Below are 14,359 nucleotides of genomic sequence, written 5' to 3' on the forward strand. Positions count from 1 at the left end.
TGGGTGCCAGCTGTGTACCTGGGACCATCCAGCTCCGTCACATCCCAGGGCAAAGGACTGTGCTGCCGCCGGGAGCTGCTGGGGTTGGAAAGCAGATGCCCCGGCTGGGGGACAGAGCTGGCTGGCAGCTCTGGGCTCTGCCTGGGCGAGGGCTGGCGCTGGGGCTGTCTCGGTGGCAGGCTCAGGGGGATGGAGGTGCCCCAGCCCGATCGCGTTGGCAGTGGAGTGGAGCCACGCAGGAGCGCATCCTCTGCTCCTGTGGCTGGTTGGAGCCAGCGCTGCCTCCCCGGTCCTCAAGCCATAGCACCGCTCACAGGGTGACACCGGGACCCTGCTAATGGCACCCAGGGCTGGCTGAGCAGCGGGGCTGATGTGGGGGCCGAGTAGTACGAGAAGGTAAATCCTTACCAGAAATTAGGTAGGGATCTTGTAATAGCAGGATACTGCCAGGAGCCACCAACAGAGCAGTCTTCTTGAGGGCACGGGTTGGGCTGGATAATTTTGGGGAAGACACGCTTTACCTGCGGGGATGTGGGAGTCGGGTGAGAGGCTTGGGTGCAGCTGGGTGCCGGCTTTAACTTGAGGCCAAGTTTGGAGGCTTGTCCTGCTGGGCTCCTGCGGGCAGCAGAGCAGGGACGGCTCCGGCACAGCGTCACCGCTGCCAGGTCTGTCCCCGCTGCCCGCCCGGCTGCGCAGTGCCAGGCAGGAGGTGTGCAGCAGTGCCAGGCAGGAGGTGTGCAGCAGAGGCTGCGCCACGGGCCGGTGGCACAGGAACCTCCGTGACTGCCATGGGGTGCTGGTGCTGCCGAGTGGGCTGGCCAGCGGGATGCGCTCCCCTCCGGCTTGGCTGGTTCAGCGGCTGTCTGTCACTCGGCAGGATTATGAGTAGTGAGTGTAATGCATCGGCGTATGAATAGGGTTGTCTGGCTGATGGTGATGTATCGTTTTTCATTACTGCCTCTCAAGCCCTCCCTGCTCCACGTGTGGAAATTCTATTTATTCCCTAATTTGTAAAAATTCCCTCCTTATCTGATACCAATCAGGGAGGGGTAATTGGCTCTCCAGGGCTAGCGGCTGGGGTCCTGATGAAGAGATATGTGTGTCTGCTCCGGCTGTCCAGGCACCCTGCCCTGCTGCACCAGCGACACGGGCCACAATTAATAATGATTTGCAAATGGCAGACAAGCAATAACGCAGAAAGATGTCCAGCCAGCCTCCTGCCCGCCCCTTAATTTCCTTCTGTAATATAAATGGCACGGGAACAAAAATCCAGCGCTATAAATTCTGAAATTAGTTATTCACTGTAATAAATGTTTCCCTTTTTGGTGCATGGTCCCCCCCACTCTTCTCCCCTACCCCCACCCCCCCACTCCCTGCTCCCCTCCCAGCCCCCTCGCCCCCTACCTACTTCATTTGAGTCCTAATATGCAAATGCTGTAATTTAACGGGATGGTGAAGTTGATTTTCATGTTAACTTAATTACTTTGATTTATGAAGGGCTGGGATGCAGATACAGCTCCCTCCTTACCCACCTCCCACCCTTGCCCCTCTGCGGTCCCACTGACCCGCCGCGTCTTCTCCTGTCTTCCCTTTTCTCAGTCCTCCCTTCCTCTTCTTCCCCAAGTTTAGTGTTTTATTGGCTGCCTTTAAGTGGACATAAGTCCTCGCGACAATCGCATGATGCTGAGGACAAATTCCCCGTCCTGCCTTGTTTAATCGTGCCTGGATAATGGATGTATAATTGACTCATTTGAATGCTTTTGCCTACAGGAGTGCAGAGCATTAAATGTTTGATTGCCTTAATTTCCAAACAGATCATTATCCCCTTCTTACCCGCTCTTAATAAACACTTTATGAGGATTTTTTTTGTAAAGGAAAAAAAATCTCCACTCCTCGTACTTCTCTGAAGTGATAAACTCTAATTAAGTCTAATATTTAAAAATATGGTAATGGTGACTTGTTTGAATAAGTGGCCTGCATTTCCATAATTTCATTATTACGTAAAACACGCTAATTATTTGAAGTGTGCTTATTACTAAAAGAGAAATCTCCTTCTAATAAAGATGAAATTGGCTTTTTTCCCTGTATTGCCACTCACACCACTCCCCTTCCCTCCCGGCCGGTGAGCGGCTGCAGCCGGGAGCGGGGCGATGGCAGTGCTGGCTTTGTTTGCCTGGGGATGCCTGCGGGCCAGTCAGGATACTGGATGTGCAGGGACAGTCACAGGGGCTGGAGGACAAATGGAGGGCTTGGCACACCCGGTGCCACCCTTGGCCCCCGCAGTGTCAGTGCCCTTTGGGCTCATGGGCTCCAGCAGCTCTTGGGGGTGTTGCGAGGGAGCTCAGCCCCAGCTGCCCATCCTGTCCAGCTGGGACGCCCCAAATGCTGGGGTCCCCCTGCACAGCATCGCCTGTGCCAGGCCACGCAGCAGCTGTGGGGCCAGTGGGTGTCTCAGCAGCTGAGTTTCTTGCAGTGCTGTGACCCAGCCACCCAGCTCGCTCTGCCTGCCCTGGGAGGGGGCCAGCACAGCAGGCGCATGATGGGAAGAGCAATCCCCAGCGTGGAGGACGGGAGGAAGCATCCCATCACCCACGGGGTGACAGTGGCCAGCCCAGGCTGGAGGAAGCAGGTGTCTGGGGCATCAAGTTGAACACCGGGATGGGTCACCTCCACTGCTGCTCGTCTGGCCGGCTGCTTCCCAGGGACGCCTGGCGGTGTCACCTCCCTGCCGACCTGGGAGCTGCCAAAGACGGGCCCTCCCTGCTCCAGCGTCCCTGCTAGGGTGAGCTGGCTTTGGAGTCCTCACTGACCCTGGTGTGCAGGGGGTGGGACGAGCGTCCTGTCCCCCCAGGACAGGGACAGCAACAGGTTGGGGGAGGACGAGTATTAATTGCGTCCAAACCCTCTTTAGAGCCCGTGTGGGCACTCTGTGGTGGGGCAGGCAGGGGAGGCACTGGGATGAAGTCAATATAAAACTAATTTTCTTTTCTTCGTGAAGAAATGAGGTGTGTGGCAGTAACGTAATTGCAGATAATGAGGTAAGTTATTCTTAATATTCTGCGCGTCGCTGTCAGCTCCACCTAATATACCTGCTGGCTGTGTGGGTCACGCAGAGCCCCTTGCCCCACACGCAGGATTATGAAGTCATTCATTTGGGAGCAGCCTGGCAGGACCATCCCCAGTGTCCCCATGGATCCCTTCAGGCTGGGAGCTCTGTGCTCTGCCACATCCTTGTCACAGCTGTGGCCAGGCACCCCGGTGCCCCCACCTTGCCTGGCATGTCATGGTGGGGATGGATGCGGACCAGACGCAGCTCCCTGCTGGCTCCAGCATGGACAGGGTGAGAGGCTGGCGCTGCATGCCGGGCAAGCACTGTCACTCCTTGCCCTGGTGGCTGTGCCCTCCTGGGGACATGCCTGCTCATGGGGAGCAGCACAGCCCACTGCGGGGGCACAGCACCCGGCGCTCCCCTTTGTGACTGCCGGGGATGTCAGCAGCAGGGCCAGGCTGCGTGGGGACTGTGCAGCTCCTGCCGGTCACAAGGCCACCTGCTGTCACCCAGGGTTGGAGCAGGGAGACGAAGGGCGGCGGTGGCCGGGTGGCCCTGTTCCCGCTTTGCAGGGAGCTGTTATACAAAGGCAGCAGTGATATTATTCATTAACAGTAATCTGCCATTAGAACATTGACAAATGGCCCCTCGTCGCCCGAGCATCAGTTCTTGTACAGCCCATAAAGCATGGGGACAGTTTAAATATGGACCTGCTCAGCTCGGGCCGGGGGTGATCCGTCTTCCCGGGCGTAGCACAGGTGCGGCGGGGCTGCCGCCAAATGAGCACATTTGGGGGGGCCCTGCGCTCCCCCAGCCACCCACCGCCCGCCTGGGCAGCCACCAGGATTGAAAAGCTCGCTCCGCGCACCGCCAGCGTCTCAACCCAGCGCACGGCAGCGGCGATGGTGCTGCCCGGGTGGTCTGCTCCGGTGGGGAGGTGGGGGGACGCTGACGGGGCAGCGTGTGCAGTGACACGGCCCCTTCCCGACTCCCCCGTGCCTGGGTGCGTGCAGAGGGCACACGCTTCTGCCAGGCAGCATCGCCGCTCCTGGCAGCCCGCTCCCGTGGCACCGCCGCATCGTGCCTGGGCTGCAGGCCAGCCGCCTGCTGATGAAGTCCTTTGCGCCCGTCCTGGGCTCGCAGCGGTGCGGCTGTGTGGTGGCCGGAGGGAGGGAGCGTGCCCACAGTCAGCCCAGCACCCTGGGCTCAGAGCTTGGAGCGGGGTGGGAATGGCCGTCCCCCTCCAGGGGCCAGGGCAGCCAGCGATGCTGAACAGCGGCAAACTCCAGCCCTCATTGAAAGAGGGCTGCCGCTGTCCCACGCGTGTGCGCATGTGGCTGTCCTCGGCTGTCACTGCAGCGAGAGCTTGGCAAGGCGCGGAGAGGGCTGGGCGCGGGTGTCGAGGTGGTGCGGTGCTGCCGTGGGTAACGCTAAAACTCTGGGTAGGGGGCTTACAACGTGGCGGGGCTAAGCCAGCCGGGCGAGGGGAGCTCAGAGCGGCACATCACCCCGCGTACTGGCACTCTGGCCACAGAGGGTCCTGGAAGCAGCCGGGACCCAGCGCCTCGGGGCGAGCTCGACCCCGTGGGGCAATGCTGGGAAGCGGCAGGACACGGCATGGGGCAGGAGGCAGGGCAGAGCCGCCGCTCGCTTGCAGGAGGCAGGATAACCCCAGGCTGACCCCTTTCACACACACCGCACAACACCCCTAAATCAATTGCATCTTATTATTACAATATCAATATACAATATTCCTACAATAACACCATTGATTTTCTACTCAGAGGCTGCACCTAAGTCTGTTTTAAAGAGGAGGGAGTTAATAGTGCCCTCATTAAAAATCTATAGATTACCCCCCACCCCCAAAAAAGAAAAAGCAGTTTATATTCATTAGGGCTATTGAATATAAAGTAATATGTTTGTGTAGGACATTGGAGTAATGTGATAATCCGTCCGCATATCAGGGAGAAATCCACTTAGCAACCCTGTCAGCTTGACAAGAAAAATGTGCCCATAAAGTCGGGAATACATTGAGGGAGCGAGCATGAGGAGAGCGGGGGCGCGCGGGCGTGCACGTGCCTGTGCACACCCGCAGAGCCGTGCTGCCAGCGGCACAGGGCCACCTTCACCCCGGCCCCCCGCCTGGGGACACGGGTGGGCACCCCGACGACCCTGGAGGTGCCTGGGACCGGGGTGTGGTGCTGGGTGCGTTGGGGTAGGGATCGGGGGGGGGGGGCTCCACACCCTGCCAGCCACCACAGTCCCAGGCAGTGTCACCCTGCCGGGACGGGGCTGGTGGGTGCCACCCTGGGTGCTGGGACAGCCCTGCCACAGGTGCGTGCCCCCCTGGGGAGAGCCGAGCTGGGGGCGCAGGGTCAGCGGGGCTGCTGGCACCACCTGCCTCGGACCCCACTCGTCCCCTGCCCCGTGGTCACCTTTGCAATGGATTAAGCACCGAACGAGCAGCAAAGCAATCCCGTTTGCACTCTCTTAGGCTGTCAATTGCCATTTTTGTAATAGAAATTCCTTTCACAAGGTAACGATGGCCAGATTTAGAGGATTTCATATCGCTAATAATTCCCCAAACAGCCATCTGACTGTGTTGTTTTAAAAGCCGCTTAGTTTTTTGCTTTGGAGTTTATGAAAATCTCCCACTCTAATATCCCGAGAGCCAGCCTATAATTGTGTTATTAAATCAATCGGAGCGGATTACATTGTAAAATCAATAGATGGCTGTAATTGCATATTAGAAAGTTGTTCTGCTGTTGTTGATTTTTTTTTACATGGATAATTATAATAAGCGTGTTTACCTTAGCACTGATTTGGAATGAGTCTCACTAAATGACTTATGACAAGCTTGGGGCTCCTGCTGCCAGGGGGCTGTGGCATCATTTGGGGTGGCAAGGACAGTGTTGCCAGCATGGGCATGTGGGTGGCACCGACCCATGGGGGTCCCACCAGCTTTGCAGGGCGGCAGCCCAGAGCCCAGGGCAGCTCCCAGCGCTGGCATCCAGCGCAAGAGCACATCAGGGCTTTGAGGAGACGACTGGTGGGGTTCACAAAGCAGCCAGTGGTCCCAGAGGGTCTCCCCGGGGCCCAGCTTGGGGGTCCAGGAGGTGCTGTGGGGTCTCACTGCCAGTTTGGCCGCTCCCCAGGGCTCTGCACAGTTGCCCTTTCACCAATACGGAGCAATAGCCAAGTCCTGGCAGCCCACAGCGGCCCAGGGTGATGCTGTGGGCAGGGAGGTGGGCAGCGGGATGCCTGGGAGTGGCGAAGGGCAGTGGCTGGGGCTGTGCTTTCAAATCCAAGCTGCTCGCCTGACACAGCTCAGAGGCCAGGGTTTGTTTTGCTGTTACTTTTTGGGGAGATCAGGCCAGGGCTGGCTGGGGGTGGGGGCCAAGTGTTTTAGCCACTGGCAGTTGCACTCCCCCTGCCTCAGTCTCCCCGGTTTTCGAGCCCCTGTTTCCCTGTTAGGTCCCAACAGAAGCTGGCTCCAGGGGCAGGTCCGGTGCTGATTTCCTGGGGGCTCAGCTGGCTGGGGGGAGAGATGGGTGGAGCAGGGGGTCCTAAGGATGGTGAGGGGCTCACTTGAGCAGGAACAAGTGGCAGCGGGAGCTGGTGCTGTGGCTTGGTCAGGCAGGACACCTGTCATCTCCAGGGCCCTCCCGGAGCCATTGGTGCCGGCGAGGTACCAGCGAGGGGAAGGGGTGCCGTGAGAGGGGCTGGGGGACACTTGGGAGGCACATGGCTCTGATGGGGACGTCACCTCTCCCACTGCCTCCATCAGCCAGGAGCTGCCCCAGCAGCTCAGGCCAGTCCCCCGGAGAGCTGCACGTGGGGGGAAGCCCCCAGTGCCTCTGACCGGCGATGGGGGATGCCACCGGGTCACCAGGCACCACGGGGCTGGGCAGGGCTGCCGGTGTGGCCGGGAGCAGCAAGGTGGCCGGGCAGCCCGGTCCCTGCAGGCTGGCGCCTGGCAGCAGGGCAGTGCTGCCCGTCTGCGCAGGGCCCTCAATCCGGCACGCAGCACTGTCAGCAGGCAGCCTGCTGTCTCCTAGACAGTGAAATATGGCTACAATTAGCCCGGATACAGTTCAATTATGATAAACAGCGTTTGCACCCTTTAAGCCGTGATTAAAAGGCCTCCTCCCGTTGATAGAGAGACCTAATTTCACATTATTATCGCTGTAGCTTGATTATAAAGCACTCCCTGGATTTACAGTTGGGAGATGGATGTGGAGGCTTCTTTATCATTTACACATCAGTAATGATGCAGCCTTCCCTCCACCACAACATCCATCCAGCGGCGGCAGGGAGAGGGGGGCCCTGCCTGCGCCACCCCCTCCCGGGGCACCCTCTCCCCGTGTCAGCCGGGCCCCGCTGCCACACGCAAGTGGGCAAAGTCACCCTTACGGTAACAGCTTGATAAATGGGCGGGCGGTAATGAAATGGAGACATCAAGGCGTGGGGCGAGGAAGAAAGAGTGGTAATCGGAACGAGTGGAGCTGTCCCGAAACGGAGGGGAGCGGGAAGAAGGATCGCCTCTGCGCCGTGTGCTGTCAAGGGAGAAATTACACATTTACTCTTGCTTTTTCTTAAGGAGACGGCCCTCATAGATCAAAACATGGATTTACAAGCCAATTTTCAACATGAAATATAGACACTAGGAATCAATTTAAGCCCGGCTTCTATTTTAGCAAACGGTGCCTGAGTTTAGTCCCAGGTAAATAACACCAGCCGGAGCCTTCCCCTTCCCCGGCTCGCTGCCCCGCCACTGCTCGCTCTGACGGCTGCGGTGCTGCCGGCTGGCCCCCGGCACCCGCTCCGACCGCAGCCCTGCACCGGGGACGGCTGTGGCTTGCTGGCCCGGCTGCCCGCTGCTTGTCAGCCTGGGTCCGGCAGGCACGGGCATGACCCCGAACCTCAGCAGCGAGCAGAGCGAGCCAGGTGCCGCACAGCCCCTGCCTGAGGAGGGTGAGGGGAAGGAGAGGACCCTCCTTGGCTGGTGGAGGGCAGCTCCAGTATCACCTGTTGTCCCCATCCCGGTGCAGGGACAGCTCCTTTGCTGGCCAGTGCCACCGCGGGACAGGGGTGCTGGAAGAGGAGTCTGGGGCGACCGGCACTGGGCTTGCAGGGAGGTAGCCACTGGCCGAGAGCTGGGGGCCCGCGTGGGTCTGGCTTGCAAGAACGCCGCCTTCCCCACGCACCAGCTCCCCATGGGCTGCAGGGCAGGCAGCAGCCTGGAGGACCCAGGGACTAGGTGACTAGCAGCCAGCAGACTAGGTGACGCCACTGCCCCAGGCAAGCCTCTGGGTCCTGGGCATGGATCCGTCTTGGTGCAGCGCAGGGCTGTACCGGGATGCAGGTGGCAAGTGCTGGGGAGCCAGGGACCGTGCACTCGCCTGACACCACTGCGAGGCACTTGAGGCAGTGCCTGGACTGGTGGGGGCACAGCCCCGGCGTGGGTCCCGGAGCTTGGTCCAGCAGCTCCCAGTCAGGTCACGGCTCTAACCCAGCATCTCTGTGCTCTCTCCGCAGACGACTGTAAGAACATCGCCAACATCATGAAGACACTGGCCCATAGAGGCTTCATCTTCAAGCAGACCTCCAAACCCTTTTGATCCCCAAGGCAAGCCAGGCAAGGGCTGCATGTGCCCGGCGCCGGCGAGGCGGGGAGGACGGGCTCCAGCATTAAAAAAAAACGGCAACCGAGGCCAGAGGAACCGACACAAAAAATCTCAATTTCAGCTGTTAACTCCAGTAGAGGTTGTATATATGGGAAGGCAAATCTGTGTAGACCTGATGTGACTCCCTCTCTGGGCTGCTCCGGACATTATGCCATGCTAGCGGACAGCCGCGTAGGGCGCTTGCACCACATTTTAGACTCGTAGTTTGTTCTTTTTCTTTGGCTCCCGATTTCCGTCCCTCCCTCCATATCCCACCCCGTCCTCCCTCTCCCGCCCTGTAGCCAGAGCATCCCCCATCTCCTCCCCGGCATGGGCCGTCCCCACCTTCCCTTCTTTCTGTTCTCTGGTTTTATGTTTTCAGGCCTTGACGGCTGCTGCAGCAAGGCCGGCGCGTGCCCACGACGGGGCACCGCTCGTGGAGGCTCAGCAGTGTCGAGACGGCCCCTTGCCCTCCCCGCCAGCCCCCCCGCCTCTCCCCGAGCGCCTTTTCCCCTTTTTGAGTCAACACTAACCCCTCTCCGACTCCTGTATGTGACAAACGCGATCCGTCTCTTTATGTTCAAGGTGAAGTGCCTGTATTCTCCGCTGCAGAGCCCCTGACAGCCCCACCACGGGCTGCGGGGCCCCGGAGGGCTCCCTTCAGTGGGGTGGGGGCTCGGCGGGCGGGCGGGCGGCAGGAGGGAGGTGACAGTGTCCATGCGGAGCCCCGTCCCGTCCCCATCCCGTCTGCTCGTGCCTCTTGCGGGGCTGGGTGGGATGCCCAGCCCTGCCCTGGCCCCGACGCCCGATTCCAGCTCCACCGGGGACAGGCCCGCCACAGCACCGCGTCCGTTGCTGGCGGTGGACGTGCCAGCGCGCGCTGGCCCCCAGCCCACAGGTACCCGAGCAGGGGAGCTGCAAATTACCCCGGGCCCCTGACCCTGCTCCCCTCCGATCCCATCCGGCCTCCCTCGGTTCCCGAGCTGAGGCTCGGCCCCCCACGTGCCCACGGTCCCCGGGGGCCGTGCCATGCCCCTCGCAGGTCCCTGCGGACGCTCAGCAGCAGCTGGCTTGTTGCCTGAGAGAGTTGCCGAGCACATCCCTTCCGGCTGGGTGGGCTCCCGGCCGGCCAGGGTGGTTGGGGGACAGCTGTGGGGCAGGCTGAGGGCGCACGTCCCCCCGTGTCACCCAGCCCTGAGGCCCTGCTGAATGGAGCCCTCATCCGGGCGCTGACCTGCAGGGAGGCTGCAGCCCCGGGCCCGTGCGTGCATGGCCTGGAGCAAAGCCGTAGACGGCAGCCAGAAGGGCAATACAGGCACTGAACTTGGCGGTACATGACTGCATGGTGTGTGGTGTTCCAGTTAAACCAACCGATAATGCAAACCCAGCATTTTCATTGTCTAGTTATTCCAATCCTTGCTGTAAATGTGCCACATGAATAAAGTTTGGGGGTAAAGGAGCCCGGGCTGTGCCCATGCATGTGCGAGTGTGTACGGGGGAAGAGGGGGGGTGTGCCGCCTGGGTATGTGGGAGCAGGGTGCCCCACCAGCAGGGCTGCCCTCCCCGGCGTATGGCGTCCCAGCATGTCCATGCTTCCCGAAAAGGGAAAGTTTTTGACTGGGAAGGGAGGTCCAGGTTCCCGGCTGCCGGGAGCACTGCCTTGCTGTCCAGCGTGGGCACCGTGGGTGGGCCCACCAGTCTCCCCCACCTCCTCGGGTTTGCTTCTGCCGCATGGCAGCTCTGCCCGAGGGTGCCACCAGCCACCGCACCGGGACCGCACCCACAGGTGCACCCCAACACAGCTTGCTGCCTGGTGCAGTGTGACGGCAACCACCATGTCCCACTGGCATCTGTCACCCTGCCCTTCAGCCTGGCACTGTACCCATGCGGCTGCTACCGTGCGTAAGAGCATCCCTGCTACGGCCGGAGCCAGCACGGCTCTGCCCAGGGCGCAGGGGCACCCGCTCTGCCCCGGCCAGGAAAGCCAGCACGAGCACAGCACCATGACGCACAGGAACCATAACCAGCCCTGCAGGAACTGCCACCACATCCAGGTGCCCAAGGGATCTGGCCAGCGCTGCGGTGCCGCTGGGTGACAGGGACACAGCTGTCCAGCTGGCACAGAGTGGGCAGCTCCCAGAGGGACGGGGCAGCCCCAGCCCACTTGCTCCAAGCAAAGGTCACGAGGGTTTTAATGGCTCCCTCTGTGCAGCCCCTGATCAGCTTTATTGACCTATTTTCGATGGAGTCGTCTAATCAGTTTTCTATGAAAACTAAGAACTTGGCCTTTGCCCTTTACTCCTGCAGGCGAGAATGTGACTCAGAGGACGTCATGGCGGGTCGATGGCCAGTTACACTTGAAAGGCAGGCAGAGGGGACGCGGGGTGGGCAGCGGCCCGGAGCAGGGCACACAGCCAGGGCCGCCAGTGCCAACAGCAGGCAGCGCATGCACCCAGGCTCCCAGCGCGGCTTTGGCGATGCCTCAGCCCTGCCAAGGTCCTGTGACACATGGCGCGGGGACCGGGGGCCCCGTGCGCCTGCCTCAGGCAGGGCAGCAGCAGGAGGAACTGGGGCTGACAGCGAGCGCTGGGGACAACACGAGTGTTTCCCAGCAGAGGCATCTCCTCATCCAGGCGAGGCAGCGCCTACAGCCACGGGCACCCAAGAGCTGCCGGACGGCTGCAGCTACACAGGGCACGTGGGGTGCTGGAGGGAGCTCCCCAGCCCACTGCAGCAGCCTGGAGCAGGATGGGAGCTGCAGAACCCCTGCTGCCACCCCGCAACTGAGGCAGACGGGGCTCAGGGACAGCCACCGGCAGCCAGGGCTGCCAGTACGGCTAGTGGCACCTGCTCTGTCCAGGGTGGGTGTGAGACAGCTCGCACCATCTCCTCCCGCTCCATGCGGCCTTGCCAGGTCTAATGATGACCCTGCTCCAGCACACGCGAAGGGTTCTGTATTTACAGAGACGCTCACAAAAATTTGGCATGTAAAAAAAACCCAAACCCACCAGAACAAACAGCAGCTAGTGCCAGCCACTGCAGGGCAGCCCCAGGGCCACCCTCCAGCACCTGCTGCAGGTGTCCGGAGGCCACACGGGGCTGTAGCTGTGGCACCGGGCAGGGGATGGCTCCTGCTGCTCTGGAGCGCTGCAGCGTCTGCCCCAGCAAGGCCCTCAGCCCGCCCCATCTCTGCAGGCAGCCAGCTGTCCCTGGGGGCTCCGGGACGGGATGGCACTGACCCTGCACACAACTCTGCACCTCCTCACCCAGTGCAGGGGGCTCACGGCTGCTTCACCTTCTTGACAGGGGAAGAGCTGGAAGCCGACTCCCTTTGCTTTCTCTGCTCCAAGAGGGAGATGGGAAACAAAAGAAGAATCAGGGCCAGCAGGTGGGAGCCCTTGGGTCATGGCAAACACTCGCCTGTCCTGCAGCCGGCCACAGGGCTCCAGCGTCACACCCAGCAGCGCCGCGAACCACAAAAGGCAAGGGCCAGGTCCTTACATGATAGGAGGGACAGAGCTAATCCAGCAGTGATGCAGGGCCAGGATGTCACCTCCCTGACGCAGACAGGGCTTTGGGACAGTCACCTTTGTGGCACAGGGTCTGGGAGCGAGCAGGAGAAAGGGGCTGAGCTCGGCAACAACCCATGGCGCCAGGAGCTGGCATGCCATAAGCCCTAAGGAGCAGGCCCTCGAAAAAAGGGGCAGAGCAGCTCTGTGCTATGGTCAGCTGTGCTGGGGTGCTGGCTGCAGGACAGGGCAGAGCCTGGAAACGCCCCTCCACCATCCAGACCCACCACAAAGCGGCCCAGGAGCCGAGCAGGAGGCCGACAGAGAACCACAGCTCCTCAAAGAAACCACCTTCTCTGGGCAGCGTACGACGATATGCCTGAGCCAGACTGGCGGCTCCGGTGAGCCTCACCCTTCACAGACAGGCTTTCGTGACTGAATCCGGCCATAGGAAAGCTGGGGCCATTCGCACCAAACCGGGAACACCGGGAACATCGCCCTAGCCATATCACTGCACTGTGACGAGACTGTGCTAGGCACTGCACGGGCCCTGCGGCCAAGACCACAGCGGGGTCAACAGCCAAAGCAGGGCTCTGCATGCGGGGTGCCCCAGGCATGCCAGAGCCACCGGGGACCCTGTGCGCTGGGTGCTGTTAGGACACGCAGTGCCAGAGCCCCGGGGTCCCCTGCGCACAGCACCAGATCGAGTCCGCTCCGCACAACGCGCCACAGGCAGCGGCAGGGGCCAGCGCTACCGCACACGCTGCACAGGCACAGCGACTGCGGTCAGGTCCCCGCCGCGCTCAGCCCTGCAGCCATCCACCGTCCCCAGAGGCCTGCAGAGCCACCGCCGTGGCCGGCAAGCATCCAAGGGATGGACAAGGCAGCACCGACGCGCTCTCTGAAACGAGCCCTGCCAGTCCGGCACGCGTGTGCGCCCGGCAGCGGCGCGCGTTGTGGGAGGCCCCACTGCCTCCCCCGGCGGGAAGGCGGCCCCCCGTTCCCGCTGGGCGGATGGCAAACAGAGCATGGAATTTGCACGGCTAAAAGTTAAATACAACACACACACGGATTTCGTCAGAGGCCCTGGCACGGCTGCCTTCGCGGGATCTGATTAACGGGGAAATAAAAGGGCCAGAGAACCCACACAGCAGTGTGAACAGATGCCCTATAAAAATCAAATACATGGTAATCAAGGGGACCGAAAGGTACATTTAAAAAAACAAAAAACCCACCCTGGAAACAAAGGAGCTGAGCTTTGTGGCTTTCCTGGGAGGGCTGCGGAATTAATGGGGAAGAGCACATGTGTTTGATAATCTTTATATGGCAAAAGACCCATCTTTCAAATATGTCACAAATTCATATTAATCACCTTCCTATTGCCTTCTGTGGCGCTGCTATTCCAGTTGCCTTGGGCAAAATTGGGAACTGTCTGGTTAAAAAAAATGTTTTACATTATAATTTACAAGAGCTTACAAGTCTAGTTTCTTTTAATGGAAAGAACGATTAAAAAAAAAAGGAGAGGAATATATATATATACACACACCCTGGTATATATACACTATATATATTTATATATATATATGAAAGACAGATATTGTAACTCCATCTGGAAAGAGAGAATGTTTGATCTTAACAATGTAACTTCTAGCTTTCAAACAGGCTCAGAAAACAAGAAGTCAGCAGGAGTTCAGATAAAGGAAGCTTAAAAGTCAAATAATTCTGACTCTGAACCCGAGACTTCTTAGACTCAAGGTCTTTTCCTTTACCCATTAATGGGCTGACTTGTGAGCTCAGGAACAAAGTGCTGCAATGTGAGGATTTCTGAGAGTCACTCATTACAGATCACTGAGTGGAGTCTGAGTTGCGGAAATCAAAGGATCCAATCTGGAGTAACTGGCTGAACTTCTGCTTGGAACTAATTTGTTCCGAGTTCGGCTCACCTTTCACCTCCCGAAGGCCCCGAGTGAAGTCCCTACCGGGGTCAGTGGCAGACGGCACTGAGGGGATCCCAGCCTCAGCTTTAATGGTCAGCAATGGGCACCGCAGCCCCAGGAGAGGATGGACAGGCAGCCAGGGTAAGAGGGGTGCGGTGGAGGCGGCAGGGCAGAACGATGTCAGGCTTCCTGCCGCCC

General features: G+C 59.8%; 2 protein-coding genes across 4 annotated transcripts in view; one reads left to right on the forward strand and one right to left on the reverse strand.

Moving 5' to 3' along the window:
• The window catches only part of ERI3 (ERI1 exoribonuclease family member 3), a 135,895-nt gene extending 125,720 nt beyond the window's left edge, over window positions 1–10,175 (forward strand). For all 3 annotated transcript variants that reach the window (XM_080406181.1, XM_080406182.1, XM_080406180.1), the window contains exon 8: window positions 8,588–10,175. In XM_080406181.1, coding sequence (XP_080262307.1) covers window positions 8,588–8,670 — 83 coding nt within the window. In that variant the 3' untranslated portion in view covers window positions 8,671–10,175. The remainder of the gene's footprint in view (window positions 1–8,587) is intronic.
• The window catches only part of DMAP1 (DNA methyltransferase 1 associated protein 1), a 37,322-nt gene continuing 31,768 nt past the window's right edge, over window positions 8,806–14,359 (reverse strand). The window contains exon 10 of the mRNA XM_080406157.1: window positions 8,806–12,055. Within this exon, the coding sequence (XP_080262283.1) occupies window positions 11,996–12,055 (60 nt within the window). The 3' untranslated portion in view covers window positions 8,806–11,995. The remainder of the gene's footprint in view (window positions 12,056–14,359) is intronic.

The sequence above is a fragment of the Falco punctatus genome (assembly GCF_963210335.1).
Source record: "Falco punctatus genome assembly, chromosome: 11".
NCBI classification, from domain to species: Eukaryota; Metazoa; Chordata; class Aves; order Falconiformes; family Falconidae; genus Falco; species Falco punctatus.